The sequence below is a fragment of the Fukomys damarensis genome, unplaced genomic scaffold (assembly GCF_012274545.1).
Source record: "Fukomys damarensis isolate Sample0158 unplaced genomic scaffold, DMR_v1.0_HiC HiC_scaffold_2, whole genome shotgun sequence".
NCBI lineage: Eukaryota > Metazoa > Chordata > Mammalia > Rodentia > Bathyergidae > Fukomys > Fukomys damarensis.
In genome coordinates, this window is record NW_022900914.1 from 61,472,063 (window position 1) to 61,495,058 (window position 22,996).

The window sequence follows — 22,996 nt, forward strand, 5'->3', positions numbered from 1 at the left end:
ACGGCCACGTATATGGACAGGGCTAATATCCCTCTTTCAGATACGTGAGGAGACAGGAATTAATTGTGGTGTAAACATACCCTCTCTAGGTAGGGCGTCACCGCAGGCTATGACCGTCGCGGGTATTTGCATTTCCGGTCGTGAGGCATTGTAGGGCTAGTAGTTTCGGCTGCGGCGCGGCTAAGTGTCGCTGATTCCCCAGAACTACATTTCCCGGCAAGCCCCGCGCAGCAGCTCGCGCGGAATGTGCGCAAGAATGATCAGATTTCCGGACGAGCTGGGGGCGGGACAGCTGCAGAGGCTGGAGCGAGGCGTCGGGATGCAGCGCCCCGGGCCCTTCAGCACCCTCTACGGGCGGGTTTTAGCCCCGCTGCCCGGGCGGGCCGGGGGTGCGGCCTCTGGCGGAGGCGGGAACCTTTGGGGCCTCCCGGGCTCCCATGTGCAGCTGCCGGGGCGTGTACAGTTTGGGTCTGTCGGCGGCTCGGGAGGCACAGGCGCCAGCGGCCGGGTCCGTAACAGTTTCTGCCCGGCTCCCTCCACGATGTCCAAGGCCGAGGAGGCCAAGCAACTGGCGGGCCATGTGGCCGTGAAGAACCATGTGAGGGTGAGTAGCTCGGGGCGTGAAGGGTTCGTGGTGCTCGCGGGCGCGGGCGGAGTTCTGCTGGGCTCGCCTGGTTCTTGGGAGGCGGAGGCTGCGGGAGAGCGGGGAGGGTGAACACTCGACCGAGTTCCGACCTCGCAACTGCTCCTGAAAGACCTTTTAGATGTGAAATTGATTGGAAATAAGTACTCTAAAAATCGAGCTTTCCAAAGATCCCTTGGCTTCAGAATACTTTGCAAAGTGGAGCCAGGCAGTGCCTGACGTTTGAATTAGAGGCACTTGCTGCGGGGCTTCCTTGTCATGAAAGAGAAAATGGTGAGCCTTGCGGGTGTATGGAGGTCTTTACTTCTGGTTCTAGGAGGACGGCAGAGAGCCAGTTTATAAAGTGCTTTGAAATTTATCTCCAAGCTCGGCGCGCGTTTTCCTGAGTGTCCTGGCCCAAGGCCAGTAGGGGAATCCCAGGGTTTAAACCTCTTTCTTTGACAGCCCTCGGTGCTCACTTGACACTTGGAGGGTGCCGGTCTTTGAGGTGGAACTGCAGAGATATTTAGCAATTACTCAATGCGGTCGTGGCCCTACATTTTAAAGTTTGCTTTTAAGTTCGTTAAGTAACAGATGTGGTACTGTTCGTGGCTGGAGTCTTTTAACCCAAGTGTGTTTGCTGTCACCAGCCAAATTAATTATCTTAATTACAGCACCCCGGGCGGGAGCCAAGTGGAGTATTTCTGCCCTATGGTGGAGTTTCCTGATCTTGTTAACTTTTTGTCCCTGTTTTCTACTTCTGAGGTAATGGTATTAGATTCCCCCTTTTCCTTAATGCTTCACTGCACAAAGTTACCCAGCGGGTCCTTTGAGCTTCACTACAGCCTGGTTATGTGGGAGGGGCCAGTGTGAGAGCCTGTGGTTCAGCCTGTACTGTACAAGGAATGGCTAGACCAACTCACTCTTGTTCCAGTGCCCTTCCACCGGTTCCCTTCTGGTGTAGCTTTGTCAGTGGACAGGGTCCAAGGAGGTTCCCAGAGTGGGTATGGGGACCTTGGACTCACCCTCCCCACAGAGTAACTTAGCTGACTCCTGATGCAAAAAAAAGAATTTTCAGGACTGGTCTGTAAGAGGCATGCAAGGGAAAGATTCATTTAGGAAAGAAAAGTACACACTTGGAGTGTGGGTGTTCAGAAGAGATGCATTTTAGTTTGGGGTTATGAGTGAATTCTGTGGAACATTTGAATCTATGGAAAGAGGGGATTCAGTTTACTGATGAAAGCCGATGGCCCAAGGATTTGGGGGTTTTCTTTAAGATGGGTCATCTAGGATGTATATTCTAGGGTCTGTTGGGTTTGCCCATTTGGTGGGCTAAAATGCAAAGCATTTGCTTGTGTTTGAAGCTGAAATACATAGTGAACAGGGGTTGTTAGGAGGGAGCGCATTTGTAGGTGAAAGTCAGGTTTATAGGCTTATTGTCCCCAAGACCTGTAGGGATTTTCTTGGGTTTGTGTCCTAAAGCTGCAGTGTTTTTTTGAAAAGTACAATTTAAAAATTACAAATTTTCCTTGTCTTTTCTGCCTATTTCTTCTGCATCAGCTTGTTGCAACTCTGGTTAGCAATAGGATTTTCTGTAGGAATTAAGAGATATTATATAAAATATGTAGTTTTCTCTAAGTTTGTGATTCAGTGGCACAGCTATAAAATTTGGACAGTAAACTGAAATTGTAAAGTGACAAATTTTGAAGTACTTTAATTGTTAATAGATGGATAAAAACACCTATACAATTAGAAAAGCTCAATATTGAAGTTATTCTGCTGCATATTTACATTAATATTTGGTTGCACATCTCTCAGACTTTTGTTTTATAGTTCACATTTAGTTAAATAATCTTCAAACCCTCATCTCAGTTGGGATTCCTTCTGAAATCCACTGGATTCCAGCCACATCATTTAAGTGATCATGGGGACACCTCCTTTGGTGTTTTGGGGGCATCTATTAAAAATACATGCCTTTCAAGGTTGATTCAAAGGCCATTTGTTATTTCCATCTTTTACATGTTTCCATATGTTTAAGTACTTAATGTTGGTGGCTTATGTTCTAGACCTGTGTGTTGGTCCCTCCCAACCCCATAAAGGATAAGTTCTGGAGGAGAGTTAACTTTATCTTCAATCATTGCTGGCCACAGTGATCCGTGCACATTAAATGTTCACTGAATTAATTGCCTGCAGTGTGGAGATATATCTATCTATGATAGATAGATAGATCTCTATATATATGCCGCTAGGTCTTGTGGGTACAACATCGGCAAACTATAATCAACCAATAAGATTACAAGTATGTGGCCAGGCGTGGTGGCACACACCTGTAATCCCAGCACTCAGGAGGCTGAGGCAGGAGGATCATGTGAGTTTGAGACCAGCCTGGGCTGCATAGTGAGCTCCAGGTCAGTCTCAACTACATAGTGAGACCCTGTCTCAAAAAATAAAAAAAAAACAAACAAACAAGAAGATTACAAGTATAACCTGTTAGCTAATATTGATCCTGTAGGGAAGCAGGGCAATAGCAAGGGCATATGGATAACATCATTAATTTTGGTTCCAAAATCTGTAGTCTTTAGTCTTAGTCTTAGTAGGTGGGAGAGGGTGGCCCAGTAAAGACCAGATAATGGTCTATTTCTATGGGAAATCCCAAAAGGGTGGTACTGAACCATATAATCTCAAGCTTCTGTTTATCCCTTAGGGAAACATGTAAATCTGGCCATTATGATTTTAATCTCAAGGTTTTGCCCTTATGTGCTTCCAGCCACAGTTGTGATGTTTTCACCTTCTGCACTGACTCCGTCAAGGGCCTAGTCCTAATTGCCTATTAATTTCTATCAAATTTAGGTGCTTATAATAACAGGAACCCATGGTGTAAGAGTTTTGGGTCTAGCAGGTACCTGCAATTCCTGATCTTTTTCAAAAGCCAAAGCTACCTTATGTGACTCAGGTTCATAAGTAAATGCCTGCTGAGGGACCCTGTGAATGACTTGAGTTATGGATGTGCTTGACGATGAAGAATCTGGCAATCATATTACTGTGTGATCGAGTTCTCAGCTTCAGATCAAGTGTACCTAGGCATTGAGAAATCAAGACATTTTCTTCATTGCTTCAAGATTTTTACATGTTGAAATATTTAGCCATGTTGAAAGTTTTGGTGTTATAATGTCTTATAATGATGTTCATTCATTTACTTGTCTTAGAGTCCTTGTGTTTGGGGTCTGCCAAGGCAGCTAAGTGACTATTGGATGTGTTGCTTCCTTGAGACTTTTGCAGGTGGAATCTTTGATCCGGTGTGTGCTGTTGATGGCCTAAACCCTTTGGTGCATTTGGAACCTCAGAATAGCAAAAATGTTTTCCAGAAGACTGAGGGTAGATAATGATTAAGTCTTACATAGTTAAAGAGAAGCTGATTAGAAACATTTTTGTTATTACGAGTGTGTGGTTGGGGACATTAGCATTTGGTTTGTGTGAGTTTTTAATACTCAATTCTCTCTGTTGGTCATTCTTTTTACTCTTTAGTTTTAGCTGTAATCTGACTTTAAGAAGGATCATGTTAAGTACAGGGATTAGGATTTTACTACTGGATATTCCTCAGGGTTTTGCCAATGAGAGAGTGAAGCATTTGCCCTGTGGCTGTTTTTTGGGAGGGGTTTCCAGAACTTTCCTTCTTTCTACAAGAAAACTGGGCTTTCCCTTGCCAAAATGATTTTTTTTTTTTTTTGGTTTTTTGAGACAGGGTCTCACTACGTAGTTGAGACTGACCTGGAACTCACTATGTAGTCCAGGCGGTCTCGAACTCACAGTGATCCTCCTGCCTCAGTCTCCCTAGTGCTGGGATTACAGGTGTGTGCCACTATGCCCCGCCCAAAATGAATTGTTAATCAATTGTTGGAATAAAAAAAAATTAAAATGTAGTGCTGTTTCAGCAAATCTAACCTCGTGAAATTGGTTAGATTTCAGGGCACACTAATAAGTAGTGAGACTTATTCAAAGTGAGATGATGTGTGTGTGAATTGATTCTGTTAAAAGATTTTTTAAAAAAGTAAAATCAAGATAGTATTGTATATAGTTAAATTAATTAGATATCTTGTAGACAGACAGGGCCAGCCCTAAGAGCCAACCGGAATATAGTCGAGACACATTCACTGAAAGCCATCATTGTAAGAGAAGAGAAACTACCACACCCTCATAGGATGAATAGCAGTGATTGGTATTTTAAGTAGTTATGGATCATCTGATGGGGACCTGGATCTTTCAGAAAAGATCCTGACCCACCCCTTACTGAAAATCTTGCTCATTCCTTACAGGCTTGCTGCATGACTTGCATCCCCTTTGGATCCCCATTTAATCAGTATTACCTAAGTGACTATATTTGTCATAATCTTATTGGTTGATCATAGTTTTGCCCACCTTGTGATTTCTCATTGGATCAGTATTACCAAGCAATTGTGCTTGCAATCTTTCTTACTAGTTGACTATAGTTTGTCCCACCTTGAACACACCTCACATTGTGGCTTTGTCCCATAAAACACCTTTGAGAAGTTGGGTGAATGGTCATCCATTTTCTGGTCCCCTTTTTGTTTCTCAATAAATTTTTCCTACTTTCTCCCCACCCCTTCTTTTTTGGTACTGGGGATTGAATTGAGGACCTTGGTGCTTGCACGGCAGGTGGCAGCACCACTGAGCTAAATCTCTGGCTCAGTTTTTCCAACTCTTAACCTCTGTTGTTCCTAGAATTCATTCTTTGATTTTAGAAAACACAAACTTGTATTTTAGATATCTAGTAGGTTTGGGAGTTAAATCTATTCCCCATATATCAATACAGATATAAAATGAACATATTAAGATTTTGTTTAACTCATGAAACTAATTGGGAACTAGAAAAGATGTTAGAACTTGTTCTCAGGTGTCTTAGTCCATTTTTCTGCTATGATACCTGAGACTGGCTTATTTGTAATGAACAGAAATTTATTGACTCACAGTTCTGGAAGCTGGGAAATTCAGTATTAAGGTTCTGGCACCTGGCAAGAGAGAGACAGCGAGAGATGTCAGTACTGTCTATGGGCACCAGTCCCCCTTATGAGTGAGGAATCCTCACAGCTAATCACTTCCCAAAGGGTCCTCCTCTTAAAGAGCCCCCAACTTTAAATGGTTTGATGTAGGAGTGTGAAGCCATATACATTCAGTAGAAACTGAGTTTTGGGTTTTGCATTTTGATCTTGTTCTGGGCTAGTGCTATGTGGCAGAATAAGCTCTCAGGATGCTGTTGTGAGTATCACAGTAGCTGTGAGCTACATCCCCCGGTCAACCACAGGATCCCAGGAAGAAGAAACCTGTACAGTGTGTGGCGTTGCTAAGCTGGGATGTTCTGAAGGTCAGTTGTGTGTTTGAGGGTGTTTTCAACTTCCAATGGGTTATGGACATAACTGTTTTAAGTCCAGGAGCATCTGTACAGTTATTGTAAAAGACAGTGTGTTTAGTTAGGCTAGGAATAGATAGCTGGCTAGAGAAAGGACCTGAGATGGAGTTGGGTGATCAAGTACCTGGAAAAGAATTAAAACAACAATAGGCAGTGAAACTAGTACTTTGACAAGGAAGTCTTCAGGCCCCAGGGAATATAACCCCTCCCTACTTAAAAGATACAGCCCCTCCCCTTTAAATTCCTGAGTTTCAAGGAATGTAAAACTACAGAGTAATCTTTTTTTTTTTTTTTATCTCATCCTCCCTACTTAAAAGATACAGCCCCTCCCCTTTAAATTCCTGAGTTTCAAGGAATGTAAAACTACAGAGTAATTTTTTTTTTTTTTTTTTAATCTCAGTTTCCTTTGAATTCTGCATGTGAGTAACTAGTTCAGAGAGCCTGAGTTCCCATTGGTCATTTTAAACCCACAGAGCTGATTGAGCCATTCCCGTGTGAGGGGCCATGTAGTATCTCACTTTCCAGGACCCCTCCTCATACTTTGGAAAAGAGATATTTACTCTGTTAAAAGTTTTCCACAAGTTAAATAAAGTCTGTCAACCAGCATAGACTCTTGTATGGTCAGATAGTACAGACAAGTTCTAGCCTTCTATTGAAAAGATATCCAGTAATCTCTTACTTGTGTCAATTTTTCCTTACAATGTTGAATTAATACTAAAATTGAGACTGTAGGTCATAAGGGATTATTGTGAGATGTCTTTATATTAATATTTATAAGTTCTTTTGGTTGGTACTTAATGTTTGCTGTTGCTTTTTTCCTTCATTAATTGGTGCATTTTAGGTATACAGTATGCTGACATACATTATTGGGAATTTGTACCTTTACATAATATATCTTGGTTCTTATTTTTTTTCCTCATTCCCCTGCCCTCTGTTCAATCCTTCCACCCTTTCCTATTTACAAAGACTTTGTTTCCACTTTTTCCTTTTCTCATTTATTCCTTTCCCTTTCCTTCCCCCTACCTCTCTCACTTCTTCACCTTGTACCCTTTCTTCCTAGTTCACATTATCTGTTATACATTTTGATCCTTATTTATACTTTCAGTTTTTCTGCTTTGGCTTTAGTTGTTTTACTGCAGCTGGACATGCTCCACATTAATTAGTTCCTGACTACTCAGTGACCCCTGGCCTTGTTTTGCTCTTTGTAGTTGGATCTGTCCATAGGTTCCTTCCCCTTTTCTTAAGATTGGAGGCTAAGTATTGTGACATGTTTCATGTCCTCTGTGCTCAGGAAGTGCTCTGCCTCTGTTGCACATTCTGTTGTAGGTGAAGACTTTATCTTATGTTTCTTGCTAAGCTTTTACTTGCTTCCCATTTTCTCTGAGACAGGCTTATGCAACCGAGGACTCCTCCATATTAATTGGACAGATGCAGTGTGCCATACTATTTTGATGTTACTTTAGACCCTGCCCTCTTCTGTTGGGCAGGGATGGGCCTGATGTGTCCCTGAGGTTTTTTCCTGTGTTGTTACCAACTTGACGGTGCCCTGCCTTTTAAATGTAAAGCTTGTGTGAAGCCAGGAACCCGAGCTTTCCACACCCACACAGGCTCTGTTGTCTTTTTCTAGGGCTCTTTCAACCTTCACTGGGGTTGGCCAGTAATCTTCTAGGGTTTATCTGTGGCTGTAAAGTTGCTGTATGGTGTAATTGAGCCAGTTGTTCATCTGGCGGAATATACGGTGGGAGCGGCAATGACAGTGTCAGCAGTGAGGTCTCAAAAAATGTTGATTAATTGCCCACTGAGATTAATTGCCCACTGAGCACCAGGTTAAAGTACAGCTTTGAGGGTCAGTGGTTATGTGTCTGTAAAATAGGCATACGACCGACTTTGCACCTGTCTTGGTGAATTGCTGTTCAAAATAATTTTGTAGCTTTAGGAAAAGGATACAATGGAATAAAATATGGTATTAATTTTCTTCCCTTTTTTGGCAGAATAACCAAGTGCTGGGAATTGGAAGTGGCTCTACAATTGTCCATGCTGTGCAGCAAATAGGTATGTTTTCAGCCTGTGTGCTTTGTATCTGGTGACAGGGTAGGGAAAGAAGAGGGGAGGAAATGGGGCACAGTTTGGCTCCAGCAGTACGGAGCTGGGGAGTGGGGACGGCTTGCCTAAGGTCATTTGAGTGCAGTTCTGCTTTTCTCAGGCTTTTCTTGGGCTTTGGGGGTACCCTTGCCTTTGTTTACTCTGTTCTGCTTTTGTGGTAGGGGGGGTGGTGAAAGGCAGGACTGACCTGGAAGGAGGTAAGAATGCAGTTGGTGGTGGTAGGAAGGCTGGGGAGAGCTGACTTAGATGAGGTCCCACAGAATTTCAGTCATGGTGTGGTGCACTCACTTCAGGGGTCCTGTGTTGTGGTCTCAGGCCTCCTATGCAGCCTGTGCATTCCTCAGACAAACAAGTTAAAGTCAGTGGGTTTGCCCTGTCCTCGACCCTGGAGTACATGGGAAAGGCCCACACTCCAATTGGGTTGTCCGGTTGTCACTGTGTATAGGAAAGGCACAGGGAAGATCAGCCCTGTGGCTGCCCAACTGGTTCTACTTCCCTGCTCTTTGTAAAAACAAAGCCCAGAGGAAGGATTTACCTGAATGCTGGTCTCTGTAGGTGCCAAGGGGCAGGGCCCAGGAGGTGAAATTCAGGTTCACCTGGTCATTGAGAACTGGTTGTTGATGTGATGGCTTCTGGGAGCCTTCTTAGGGCCAGGCAGGAACTGTAGTGCTGTGTACCTTTCTACTTAACCACATGTGTGGAGAATTTTAGAGTTTGAGAATTACTGTGGACTTCATAAGAGCAGCACCTAGACCTTCAGGATGCAGATTAAAATGACTCAATTTTAAGTTTTTTTAAAATGACATATATATATTTTTTCTTTTTGATTTCTTTGAAACGGTCTTGGCTGTGTAGCCTATGCTGCTCTTGAACTTGCCTTAGCCTCTCTGCTGCTTGAATTATATATATGTGTCACTATGCCCAGCTTACAACATGTTTTAAAATTAAACCTTCTTGAAAGTTTAAAGTGAAATAAACAAATCCAAAATGAATAAACATTCATTCTAACTATCCTCTGGCGCCTGTGAAAGATTGTATTTTTATTAAATACAAAAGTAAAGTTGTAACTGTCTTAGAAAAGGCAATGTAAGGTAGTGGTTATAACACTGTGAAGCTAAACTGCCTAGAATCATACTCTAGTCCTGCCACTTAGAACTTCCAGGTTACTACCAAGTTATGTACTTTTCCTCTCTGTGCCTCAGTTTCTTGTCAGTAAAATAGAGATGATAATCAGAACTTACCTCTTGGGTTGTTAGGATTAATACCGCTCACTTACACAAAATTCTTAACCTGTCACCAGACTCCTAGAAATAGCAAGCATTAAAACATCGCTGTTGCTGTGGCCAGTGCTCACCTCCCTGTTTCGTAGTACCTGCCATTAGTTTTCTCATCATGCCTGGGGATGGACACAGAATTTGAACAAATAGATAAGAGTCAAGAAAAATAAAGTGAGAAGAATGAAAAAAATCAGCACTCTGACTTTTGTCTTCACAGCTGAAAGAGTGAAGGAAGAGAACCTGAGTGTCGTCTGCATTCCTACTTCCTTCCAGGTAAGTCCTGCTTCCTGCTCTGAGCCTTGGCAGCTGCCGCTCAACCTCCTGGTTCCCTGAGGATGTGGATGCCTGGCTTTGTGTTGTACCTCAGGATTGTTCTAGGTGAGAGGGCCAGGCACAGGACAGGAGTTTGTTGACCGGTGCCTGTCCTTTGGAAATGTGGTTTAGATGTGCTCATCTATTCATCCTAAGAATGTTTCCATGGATCTTGAGTTCAGGCACTATGCAGTATGCATAGGTGATCACAGGGCTCTGTCCTCAAGGAATACAGTAAGTAGCATCCCTACTCTCAGGTGAAAAATCTTGAGGCTACAAGGAATCAATTAAGGTATTAGTAATGCAAGTATAGTCTTTTGATTTGATGTCTCATCTTCTTTGATCATAAAATAGGAACTGGAGGAGCAAAGAGTGGAGCCAGTTAAAGGTCAGGGGAGATACGGAAAGAAGCATAGACACTGAGAAATAGAGGGTGAGAGAAGACACAGGCAGTCCTTTTGACTCTAGAGAATTCTATTTTAAATTTCTTTGAAATTTTGAAGACATCTCTGTGACTTTTTAGTTTTTAATTTGCTATTGAGGAGCTTCATACCATTGTGATGTGTGATCCTTTTGTAGTCTTCTCAGAGCCACATACCCTTCAGTGATCTTCCTTCAGTGTGCTGAAAACACCATAATAAGTCTTGGAGCTCCTTGAATCTGGCCGTATTCATGTAATGTTTGCCAGTGAGACATGGCCAGTGAGATACCAGCAGAAGCTTTAAAACTGCATTTTCTCCTCAGGACTGGAGCCTGAAACCAGAGTCTTTGTATTAAGCATGTTTCCAGCCCCACCCCCTAAATTTTTTTGAATTTCAAAATGAGGCAGGATCTCACTAAATTGCCCATGCCTCTCAAAGTGCTGGGATTACAGGTGCATGCCAACATGCCTGGCTCCCAGCTTTTTATTCTTCTTGATAAAGGGTCTTGCTTGCTTAATTGCCCAGGCAGGACTTGAATTTATTATGATCTTTCTGCCTCAGCCTTCAGAGTGCTGGGATTATAGGTGTGTGCCACCATGCCCAGCTTTGAAAAGTACTTTTGCACTGGGCCTTGGCCTTTCTTGGTACTGGGATATTCTGCTACCATGTGAATAAGGTTAGACTCTGGCTGGGGGATGAGAAGCAATGTGGAGAGTCATTCCAGGCTAGTGAGTGGGGCCTTCTAACACAGCACCTAGGCGAACACACTTTCTAGTCTGTCCATGGAATCTTGAGAAATTATAACTATGTGCTCTTTCTGTAAAGCCTCTGAATTTCAGGCTAGCTGCTAGGTAGCGAAAACTCCATGGTTGAGAATATTCTTCTCCTCAGCTATGGTTTGCCCTTTAGTCCCAAGACTAGCTCTTTTTCCTTTTTCAGGGATATCATGTTCTTAAGTAGACTGTGCACCAGTCTTACATGATTTCTGTTTGTAACAACACTTCCTGAATCTTTTGAGAAGTTCTGTGGTGTAGATTTGGTTGTTTTCGTAGCTATCTTCAGTACGGGCCTAGTACGGGCCTCTTTATTTCTGCTGTTTACTGTTGTCCATTAGTGGTTATACTAGACAGCGTTCTGCAGAAACAACCAGTAGAATATATTAATGATAAGAGGGGACTTACATAGTTCTACAGTGCCTGTCTGCAGGCTGAAAAGCCAGGGAAACTGGTAGCTGGCTGCTTAGTTCAAGAAGCTGGGAGCCTCAGATCTAGAGGATCAGCGATGCAGCCCCAATCTGAGGTCTGACAGCAGAGCAGAATACCCCATACCTGCTCCAAAAGTGCAGCATGTGCCTATAGTGAGCAACCCCTCGCTTTCTCTTTCCATTGGACCCGAGCCATTCAGGACTGTGCATGGCCCATGGCCAGTACTTTCTGGACACACCTGGAAGTGTGCTTTGCCACCTTTCTAGGCAGCCCTCAGCCCAGGCAAGTTGACAGCGGATAGTATAACCATCATATCCCAGCTTTTAAAAGTTTGTTGCTCTTTTCTTTTGCCAGGTTTATACCATTAAGAAAAATTCTGTTATTGCAGTTTTAAGGTGGTTTTAGGTGAAAGCTGAGCATTAACTAGGTGTTCAAATTGCTATCTTTAGAGTTTGTGCTGGCTTTTTTTTAAAACCTAACAGTCTCCTAACCCTCCTGTTTTTTAGTGATAATTGATAATACTATTTAGACTGGAAAATGCTGGCCAATTCCCATTAAGTAGGGGAGTAATTTGAAGCTCACAAGTCTTGAAAAATTCACTTATCTAGTTACTCTCCTTACCCCATTGACCAAAGTTATTTTGAGTTAAGTTTAGCTAAATGGAATTTCCTGAAATGGTTGAATGGAAATAAAAATATTTTTGCTTTTATTGTGACAGGGTCTTGCTGTGTAGCCCAGGCTGGCCTCAAACTCACAGTGATCTTGCCTGAGCCTCCTAAGTGCTGGGATTACAGGCATGGCCACCGCACCCAGCCCATTGCCCTATTTTTAAAAACAAGTAAACCTAAAAGGATTTCAATAATTTTGGTAGCTTTTCTCTTTAAAGTTAAAGACTTTTGGAAGAGAAAAAGCATTTGTAAGCCAGATCTGATCTAAGCCCACATCACCTTTTACTATTCACTCTGTCTTCATTTCAACCTCCATTAGATGGTAAAAGGAAAATGCACCATTTTCAGGTTTCATTGTGAAGTTCATGAGAACTAGAAAGAAGACCACTTAACTTGCCTGCCTTGTGCCACTGATTTGGAGGCACAGCTGTGAGACTGCAGCAAGAAAGCGTTTCTTCTCTTTAGGAGCACATTCTGGTCATTCGCTCCAGCCTCTGGCCAGAAGGACCAGCATGTTTGCTTCACACCTTTGGGAGACCCCTCAGCTCCCCTGCTGGAAACGTGGGGTCCAGCAGCTGACCTGAGGCTGCATTGTGGTGACTGAGCTGGTGATGGGTTGCGACTCCCGCAGTAAGTGTGTGCTATGAAAGCCAGTGTGTTGACCACAGCAAGTACCACAACTGAGTGGGCCTACAAACCAGGCATTTCTTTTTTTTGGTATCAGGAATTGAACTCAGGACCTTGGGCTTGCAAGGCAGCCAGTTGAACCTCTGAGCGAAATCCCCAGTCCTAAACCAGACATTTCTTGGCTTCTAATTCTGAAGGCTGGAAGTCCAAGATCAAGGTGCTGGCAGTGTTTCCTTCTGAGGCTGCTGCTTCTCAGCTCTTGGTGAAAAACTGAAACTTAAGTTGTTATCTGACCTTCCAAGAAATCAGAATAAGGGGTAATAGCATTTTCTTAATTAAGCAGGCCAGTTTCAATTGGCATGGATGATGATGTCCTGCTTTAAACAAAGAAGTATGAATGGTTTGGTTGGATTATTTCTTAGTTCCTACACGTACTATTTTTATTTTTTGGCTTTTTGAGACAGGGTCTCACTATGTAGTTCAGACTGCTCTGGAACTCACTGTGTAGCCCAGGCTGGTCTCGAACTCACAGCAATCCTCCTGCCTCAGTCTCCCAAGTGCTGGGATTAGAGGCGTGTGCCGCCACTCCCGGCTTGTACTATTTTTATTTCTATTTATCCCTTTATTTTATATTATTCTTTAATAAAAAGAAAATTGTGAGGTTTTAATTTTATTATTATTATTTTTTTATTTTTGGAGATAGTCTTGTTAAGTAGCCCAGGCTGGCCTTGAACTTGATCTTCCTGCCTGAGTGCTATGGTTATAGACATGTCACCATGCCAGGCAATGAGCTTTTTGTTTTAAACATATTTCAGTCAGCATTTTATTTTAGCTTTTTATTCTGAGAAATTTCAAACTTCAAGAAGGATAACGAATAATAAAATAAATTTCACGGCGCTAACCATAAAGCTTCAGTTATCAATTTGTGGCCGGTCCTGTTTTGTTTGCATCTAATCCCTTTGTATCCCCATTATTTTGAAACAAATTCTAAGCATAATTTGATTATATGTACTTTGTTATGTCTGTGAAAAATGAGGCATCTTCTAAATATCACAACAATATTTAAAAGTTAAAAGTATCCTTAATAGCATCAAATAAAAACCTAGGGTTCACATTACACTCACACACTCTCTCTCTCTCTCTCTCTCTCTCTCTCTCTCTTTCTTTCTTTCTTTCTTTCTTTCTTTCTTTCTTTCTTTCTTTCTTTCTCTCTTTCTTTCCTTCTTTCCTTTTTTTGAGACAGGGTCTCACTATGTAGTTGAGACTGAGCTGAACTCACTATGCAGCCCAGGCTGGTCTCCAGTGATCCTCCTACCTCAGCCTCCCAAGTGCTGTGATTACAGGTGTACTCTACCACACCCGGCTATCCTTTAAATTTTGTTTGACTCAGAATCCCAAATTACAAAATGTATAACAAAACTTACACATAGTATTTTATTCTCAGAGTGATAGGATTTTGGATTGGAGGGCTGGCCTTGGTCATTTCATTCTCTTTCTTCCTCCTTTGTGATGTGAACCCAGGGCCTCACATAGGCTGAACAAGCACTGTGCTACTGCTCCATGACCCTAGCTCCAATTTTTATCTTCTTAAAAGAGGAGAAAACTTATCAAGACCCTGTGGCAAGTTTATCTAATTTTAACTGTGCATAATTATATATATTTTTGATGTACAGTGTGATAACAGTACACACACACACACACACACACACACACACACACACACACACACATATATATATTTTTTAAAGGAATCTCCATATTTCTTGCAATGGTTGTACTGTCTTACATTCTTATCAATACTGTAAAACAGTTCTGTCTGGGCTGGGGATTTAGCTCTGGTGCCATCACCTGCCTTGAAAGCACAAGGTTCTAAGTTTGATCCCAGGTACCAAAAAAAAAAGAATTCCCTTTCTCTGCATTAGTTATTCAAGATTAGATTAGAATTTATAGCTGAATCTGGGTGCTTTTCACTTTAAGCAGAAAATATTTTGAAGGAATGCCTTTGGGGAAAACGTTTTCCACTCTTGGTTTCTCTGTATATTACAAATAATGATGTGAATGCAAAACTTCGTCATGTAGACCTGGGTGGATGATTGCAAAGCTTCACGTACCATTATTTTAGTAGGGATTCCTGTTCAGGGCCAACTTTGAGGCATGACTCTAAAGTAGATGGTGCTTTGCTCAGAAGTACCCTAAAATAAATCTCTTCTCGTCTGGTGTTCTAAATTTTCAAGTTTCTCACTTAACTATTCCAGAAGCCTGGCTTCTGTAGACTCATTCTGAGTATGTGTGATTCCTTTGCTAGGTTTTCCCCAACAGTGTGGACTTGAAATCATTGTCAATTCATTGTTATCATCAAACTTTTTTTGTTGCATTGTTCTACAAATTTTTTGAATATTTTGTACATTTGGTTCTTATCTTAGAGAAGTTTTGCGGGGGGCATGACATTGTTTGAAGCAGCAAGTCCCAGTTTAAGACTCATAGCTCAACCCTGTAATGTGGCTTCACTGTTTGCCATTTGCCTCTTCTAGCTCCCAGGATGAAGTAATTGGCAGTTGGCTTTGCTGTTGGTGGGGCTGTCTCTTCCTTCTTGGCAGGGCAGGATGAGATTTGAGAAAGGGCATGTTCCAGCCTTACACCTGTTTGGTTCTTATTACAAAAAATATTCTCAGACTCTCTTGCCACGGGTTCAGAGCAAATGATGATGGGAGCTTTTTCCTGTGCTTCCCAGGCCCGGCAGCTCATCCTGCAGCACGGCTTAACACTCAGTGACCTGGATCGACACCCAGAGGTAAGAGAGCGACTACTATGCCTTTCTCCTTTTGTGCCTGTCACTTGTTCATGAGTTCTGGATGTCTTGGCAAGTTTAGGGATAAGACCAGTGAGTCCTACTAACTTTTCTGCTGAGATCCTGAGTATTAATTCTGGCTAAAGTCTTAAGTGGAGAAGTGGTTTCCAGTTTCACTGTGACGACCCTGAGGGCTCTGCATGAGGGTGGAGGGGAGTGGAGAAGCCCAGTGCTGGGCCCAGGGCTTGCTTTCACCTGAGGGCAGGCTGTGGAGCTCATCACTGGAGTGGAGAGGAGAGGTCATCATCAGAGGCAGACATGCATATTTGGAAAGTGATTAAATTCTGCCGAAGAGACTACTAAATACAGGGGCAGTCCAGAGCCTCAGGAAGTGATAAGAGTGAGCTGCATCACACACCTAGCTAGCATTATTATGTATCAGATACTGTGCTAAGTGCTCTTCTTTTACTAAGATCTTAATCTCCAGCAGCCTGGAGGGTGGGTACCATAATTATCCCAATTTATGGATGTGAAGAACGCACAGAGAAGGTAAGTCATTTGTTTAAGGCCATACTTTAAGTGGCAGAGCCAGATTTAGAACCCAGTGCACTTCTGTCCCAGGGCAGTGGTAAAAGAGTTTTCAGGGAAGAGGTAGTTTGAGCAAAGCTATAAAGGCTGTGGGGCAGCAGCAGGAGAGCACCTTGCTGAGAAGTAGGTAGGGATTATGAGCTTTGTAAGCTTATGTGAGCAGTGCTCAGACTTTGATGGACTAAGTGAGTGGAGTGCATTGGTGCATAGTGAGCCAAGGGAGTGGGGATTTGGTGTGGTCTAATGACCTACGTCATGTGGCTCATGGGACCTCAGGGTTAGTAAGAACCATGGGAAGAGTTTATGGGCTTTCTGTGGGCAGAGCTGGAGCACAGGCTACTCTGCAGCTGTGAGGAGAGTGGTTTGGGCTGAAGGTGGGTCCTCCAGACAAGGAGGTGTCTTCCAGGTCCTGGAGCACTGCCCCAGCGCAGCCTAGGCCTAGGGTTAATAGAGGCCAGGGGAGGAACAGTACAAGCTGCAACTTCAGAATGGGAACAAGGGTTCCCTGCATAAAACTTACTAGGCCACACCAGCCACATCAAGCGATTGCAACACGAATAGGATGGGTTTCCATGTTATCCATACAGAGTACCGTGAGGGGTGAGAAAGCCAGCTTCCTCCATTCTGATTTTCGATAGATGAACACATCCATTAGCCCTTGCCTGCTTTGGGGGCTGGCAGCTGAGCCTCCTACTAGAGGGACAGCGCAAGACCAGGCAGTGGCTTTGGTGGGATCTTAGTGGGAATGCCTGCAGTAGTTTCTCATTGAAGAACATACCCAGTATGTGTTGGCTTCCTTATAAACTCCTTTAACCTTCTTGTCTACTTGAAATTGCCTGTGTTTGCCCACTTAGTACCCAATCTCTGAATCAGTGTTTCTGCTTTTTCATTATTGACACCCTCTTCCCCATGGAATTTTTAATACTACAGGTACACTGTATATCTCTTTATATACCTGAGGTCTTTAGAGGGCTGAATATCATAATGTGGAAGGGTTTCTTTGCCATTACTTCTTGGTCCCAGGAAGTGTTTACTTCACTGGGAGTGATGCTATCTGTATTGGGAAGGCATGCACTAAGCTTTGTGTCCCAAACCTTGAGCTCTTTCCCTGTGACCCCAGTGAAGCACCCTAATCTCTTGGAGCCTCAGGCCTGTGGTTGGTTAAGTGGGAAACTGGACCTCATTAATAGGGCTGCAGAGGACCTGTCACTACATGGCCAGACTCAGTATGGTGGCTCCACTCATGAGATGCTCAGAGGTCTTGTATCTTTCCTTTCCCTGACACAGATCGACCTCGCCATTGATGGTGCTGATGAAGTAGATGCTGATCTCAACCTTATCAAGGGCGGTGGGTGAGTGTTGTAGGAACTTTATTTCTAAAGACTCCAGTGTGTCCTTAGAAAAGAAAATGGAATAGAGAATTACTGAACTGTCACCGCCGTGTATGTGAGTTTGTTTTTCTACCCTGACTTTAATGACTTTTTGCATTACCTTGATGTTTGGTGAGTAGTGTCAGTCTGGTGACTGGGAACCTTGGCCTCTGCAGTGAGATGGTAGTGTCTGCATTCTTCTCTGACTCAGGCTTTTAATCACTGCAAGGTAAACCAGCATATTTCCTGTCAGGTAGATTGTAGGCTTGTGGGCGTCCTAGTGTGACCTTTGCCTTGAAGCTGCTCTTAGTCTGTGAGCATTCATTCATTTGAAAGACATTTATTGGTGCTTTTTAAGTGCTACTTTAAAAAAAAATTAATTTTATTTATACCTTTAAGGTATACAATATAATGACATTCATCATTGGAAATTTTCACCTTTACATAATCCATCTTGATTCTTATTTTTTTCTCTATTCCCCTGCCCTGCCTTCAATCCTTGTACCCCTCCCTAAATACAAAGACTTTGTTTCCACTTTTTCTTTTTCTCATGTTAATTCCATTCCCTTCTTTCATTTCTATCCCTACCCTTCCCATTTCCCCTTTATATAATGACATTCATCATTGGAAATTTTCACCTTTACATAATCCATCTTGATTCTTATTTTTTTCTCTATTCCCCTGCCCTGCCTTCAATCCTTGTACCCCTCCCTAAATACAAAGACTTTGTTTCCACTTTTTCTTTTTCTCATGTTAATTCCATTCCCTTCTTTCATTTCTATCCCTACCCTTCCCATTTCCCCTTTGCATGTTTTTATCTGTTATACCTTTTAGTCCTTATTTACATTAAGTGCTACTTTGAGGAGTAGGGACTGGTGAGTGGAAAAGGTAAAATCCTGATTTGCTGGCTCTTAACAGTCAGGCAGATTAGTATTGAATGACAGTGTTTATTTAGAACCTCACTTTACCATCTGAGATTTGCATGTGTGTTGTGTAATCCTCCTGGCTGCAGATATGAGGTAACATGGCTGGTGAGCAGTAGAGATAGGCTGGACCAGATCTGATGATTCAGTGCCCGGGCTCTCTCCACTCCATCACCCTGTCACACAGTCCACAGGGCAGGCTGTTCAAAGCTGGCCCTTGTCAGGCCTTGTCCACAGGAGGCTTTTGCAAACACAGTGCTTCTCACATGCATCTTGGAAGGCGTTCTGCCTGGCCTGAATGGGATGCATTGTCCACTTTCTAGGTTTCTTCTAGATACAGACTTGTGTTTCTGTTGTTCCATTTACTAGAAGTAGCACGACAGGATTGAGGATGGCTCTTATGGTTATATTTCTCTGTAAGTGCTAGGATAGAGCAGATTTGGGGTTCTTGTATCTGGCCTTAGTCCCCAAAAGGAGATGTGAGCTTTACTCCTGTGTTTACCTGGCTTCTTTCTGACCTTTAGGGGCTGCCTAACCCAGGAGAAGATTGTGGCTGGCTATGCCAGTCACTTCATCGTGATCGCTGACTTCAGGTAGGGTGCTGGGTGTTCTGAGCTGTCTGCTGAGAAGGCAGCGTTGGGGACTTACTCCTTACCCTGAACATAGAGAGGGGAATTGAGGGACTGCCTGGATTTCTGAGGCTGGTGGCGAGGATTTAGGCAGTGTGTTTGAGGGCTCAGTCCTGCTTCCGGGCTTCCATGCTGAAGGGGCACTGTTGATTGACCACAGCACTCTTACAGGATTAGCAGTGCCATTGTTTGTTTGTGGTGAGAGAGAGGAAGTAGTTTGTCACTGTTAGCAGAGCTCGTCCTTGTGTCGCTGATTACGTCCTCACAGGGAGCCAAGGCAGTGACTCAGCATGCCCCACTTCTTCTGGGGTCAGGGCTGCTGCCTGTGACTCAGGCTCTGAACAGCCTGCTGGGCTCTCAGGTCTTCCTTCAAGGAAGCTGGGAGAAGGGAGGTCCTTGGGCCGAGTGTGTTAACTAAGATAAAGTATGTGTATGTATTTATTTATGAAATATTGTAGCTGTAGGGAGAACATAAATAATAAATACCTATACTTATAAATACATTAAAATAAATATTATAAGCCAACCATATCAAATTTTAACATTTTTATCACATTTATTTCAAATATCTGTCTCTTAAATAATAAAGCATCTAATACCTTTGAAGCCTTGTGCATGCTATTCTGATCATTGTTTTGTCCTCCGACCACATGGTTTACTCTATTCTTGGATTTAGTGTTTTTGTTGTTGTTGTTTGTTTGTTTGTTTGTTTGAGACAGGGTATCACTATGTAGTTGAGACTGACCTGTAACTCACTATGTAGCCCATGCTGGTCTCAGAACTCTGGCGATCCTCCTGCCTCAGCCTCCTGAGTTGTGGGATTACAGGTGTGCACCACCACGCCTAGCTAGATTTAGTGTTTGTACCTTTGAGTTTATTTAATTTTACTATGCCTTTTGCCTCTTTCTTCCTAGGAAAAATTCAAAGAACCTTGGGGATCAGTGGCACAAGGGGATCCCTCTTGAGGTCATCCCAATGGCCTATGTCCCAGTAAGCCGAGCTGTGACCCGGAAGTTTGGGGGTGCAGTTGAGCTTCGGATGGCTGTCAACAAGGCAGTAAGTGGCCGGGGAGGTTTCTGGAGGCCTTTCAGGCTTTCATCGTGCTGCTCTCCTTTCTGCTTCTGGTGGACCTCTGGAGCCTTCATTTATTTTTAATGTTTGTTTTTAGGAAACTGGCTTTCTTTGTTTCTTTATTCAGTCATGTAGATTAAGACCCCACTTAACACATTGCCTATCCCCTGTACAAAAAGGGGAGTGATTGTTTCTCTTGTTCCTTGGGATCAGACTTTTCTCAAGTCACCTGACCTTTGTGCCTAAGGCCTGGAGCACCTGATAAACAGCTGCTAAACCTGGCCTTTAGTCCTTGGGTTATATGAATACCTCCTCAGGAATACAACTCTAGACCCTTCAGTCCAGATGTTTCTTTTCAGCTTCTAAAGTGGGTTGCAAAGAACTTTATATATACATATAAGCAATGGTTATAATAAAAAACAAAAGTATAGTTCTGTGTATATGTAAAATTTTGAGGCTGGAGGAAGGAAATGGTTTGTAACTATACTCTGATGTTTTTATTTTGACTAGTTTTCTTCCCCATGTTGACTTTTAAAACACTAGTCCTAATCCTAGTGATTGTACAGGCTCTCACTCTTGCTGTGAGGCTCCCTGTGTATCTGGAGGTCAGGAGGAGCTTCTTTCTCGTAGTGGGGGTTCACCCAGGCTGGAGCCCCAGCCCTTAGCTTCTTCCTCCAGTCTGCAGGGGAGTCTGTTTGCTGGCCTGCGACCTTGATGTTCTGTCATCATGTGTGACTGTCCCCTGCTTGTGTGGTCTCTGCCTCTGCCTCTGCTCTTTTTGTAAAAGATATTTTTTATCAGTACCTATTAATTTTATTCTCTATTAGGTTTTAATGTAGTGTGTTCATATGTGCATGTAATAAGTTCTGATCATAGCCATCCCCCCACCCCCTTACACTGCCCTTCTGTGTGTTCCCTTCCTCTTGTCCAGTGAAGGTCTCCCTTTTACTTGCATGTCATCCTTTTTGGAGTCCACATTCCCTGTCTTTTTGATGGAACTTCGCGATCAGGGTGAAGTTGTGATAGGTAAAGTGGCATTGTCCTGATTTATAGTATTGATGGTGCTTAATGTGAGGCTTTGAGAGCATTGTGGCTTATTGGTAATAGGTTCTGTTGTGGTTTTTCCCTGTAATAGTAGCTCAGACTTGTTGAGCCCTCGCCATGGGCCTCACTGTGGCGAATGCCTGTGCACACCATGTTCATATAAGCTGTCTTGTGATGTACGCGTCATTGTCCTCCTTTTAAACTTGTGGAATGTGAGGCTCACAGAAGGTGATGGTTTCTCTGAACTTCGTACCCATGTGGCATTAATACTCAAATCCAAGACTTTGTGACTCTGAAGCTCCTGCTCCGTACTGCTTCACACCACTACCTTCTAGGAGGCGCAGAGTGGGAGCACCTGGAGCCTGCTAATCTGGCTTCACTTTCCTGTCTTTCTCTGCCTACCTGTGTATACATTTCTGTCTTCTAGGGTCCTGTGGTGACAGATAACGGGAATTTTATCCTGGACTGGAAGTTTGACCGGGTGCACAAATGGAATGAAGTGAACACAGCTATCAAAATGATCCCAGGTAACTTTAGTGCTCTCATGACTCCCCTCCTGGCCACAGAAGGCACAGTAGATGTTGGCCCTGTAAGACTTGTTAGGAAAGAAGAACTTTCTTTATACCATGTTTAGGATTTTAACTTGACCTCCTTTGCTTTTTCCCTGGGAATAATTGTTGCTTACCTAGCAGCTTTGGTGTGTGTCTTCCACAGCCCTGGCACCGATGAGAGGGAATTTGCCTTGAAATAAGGTTCCCATCTCTGGAAAGGGCCTGTCCTTCCAGGAGTTGACTGCAGCCTCTTGATCTTTGTGGGCCTCTTCTAAGCAGAGGTGGAAATGATTCACATCCCTTGACTGCACCCTGCAGGAAAGATGCTGTGGCACATTTTAGGGGATGTCCTGAGCTACAGAGCATGGAGTCTGTTTTCAGGAAGAGCTGATGTATACCTGGGACAGCCGTGTGGCAGTGTGGAGGCCAGGCTTGCTAAGGTAGAGGAACACCAGGTGTGTAGAGTACACAGGTTGCTTCTTTTGGAAAGTGTGACAAAGTTCTGTGAGACAGAGGTGGGTCTTTGCGCCCCCCTTAAGGGGGTGGAGATTGAACTCAGGGCCTTGCCTCCGCAAAGCAGGCGTGGTGCCACTGAGCTAAATCCCCAGCCCCCAGAGGTGGTTCTTGATGGGGAAGTTGGCATAACATTATCATCTGAGTATAGTTTAAACACTGAGCTAAGTGTTTAAAGAGGCTCATTTGAGTCCCATCTGGATGAGCTAGTTACAGAGGAGGCAGTAGGCTGAGAAAAGTTCAGCAGTTCGCCCCAGGCTGTACACTAAGAGGGGAGCTGTAGGTTGTCTGACTCTAGACCCTGAACTTTAATCCTCGTTTGCTGAGGGGAGGCTGTGGATGTGAATATGTAGCTTGTGCCAGGGAATATGGAAAAGATATAGAGCAGGGCCCTCGGTGAAGGCTGATGGGTGGTATAGAGATGAGTTATAGGGCCAGAGCTCTAGTTTGGGCCAGAGAAAGTATTGAAGGCTTGTATGAGATTAAAAGGAGCAGGCAGATTTAAGAGGTACCAATTTCGGATGATACTGAGAAGCAGAATCTAACTGGGACTATCTAAGCTGTGTCATTGAACAGCTAATGAGGCAGGTAGGCTCAAGTTAGCTAAGTGTAGTGGCAAAGAGTTTATTTTGTAGACTGTCCAGGTGAGAATCATAACTCAGTCATGCTCTAGCATTGTGGATTTAGAGCCCCTAGCTCACAGCTGTGCCTTGGCTTCTTTATCTGTAAAAGGAGCTAATGCTACTTCCTACCTCATAGGGGTGTTGGGGGGATTGAATTAACTGGAACAGTGCCCAGCACACAGAAGTATTTTTTGAGTACATAAATCCCCAGGGAGAAAGGACATTATTATTATTA

At 43.4% G+C, this 22,996-nt stretch overlaps 1 protein-coding gene across 1 annotated transcript in view; it reads left to right on the forward strand.

The window, feature by feature from the left end:
- The first annotated feature begins 233 nt into the window (after nucleotides 1-233).
- The window catches only part of Rpia (ribose 5-phosphate isomerase A), a 26,409-nt gene continuing 3,646 nt past the window's right edge, over nucleotides 234-22,996 (forward strand). The window contains exons 1-8 of the mRNA XM_010625627.3: nucleotides 234-604; nucleotides 8,039-8,099; nucleotides 9,645-9,700; nucleotides 15,393-15,452; nucleotides 17,325-17,389; nucleotides 18,855-18,923; nucleotides 19,874-20,015; nucleotides 21,502-21,601. Coding sequence (XP_010623929.1) covers nucleotides 245-604; nucleotides 8,039-8,099; nucleotides 9,645-9,700; nucleotides 15,393-15,452; nucleotides 17,325-17,389; nucleotides 18,855-18,923; nucleotides 19,874-20,015; nucleotides 21,502-21,601 — 913 coding nt within the window. The 5' untranslated portion in view covers nucleotides 234-244. The remainder of the gene's footprint in view (nucleotides 605-8,038; nucleotides 8,100-9,644; nucleotides 9,701-15,392; nucleotides 15,453-17,324; nucleotides 17,390-18,854; nucleotides 18,924-19,873; nucleotides 20,016-21,501; nucleotides 21,602-22,996) is intronic.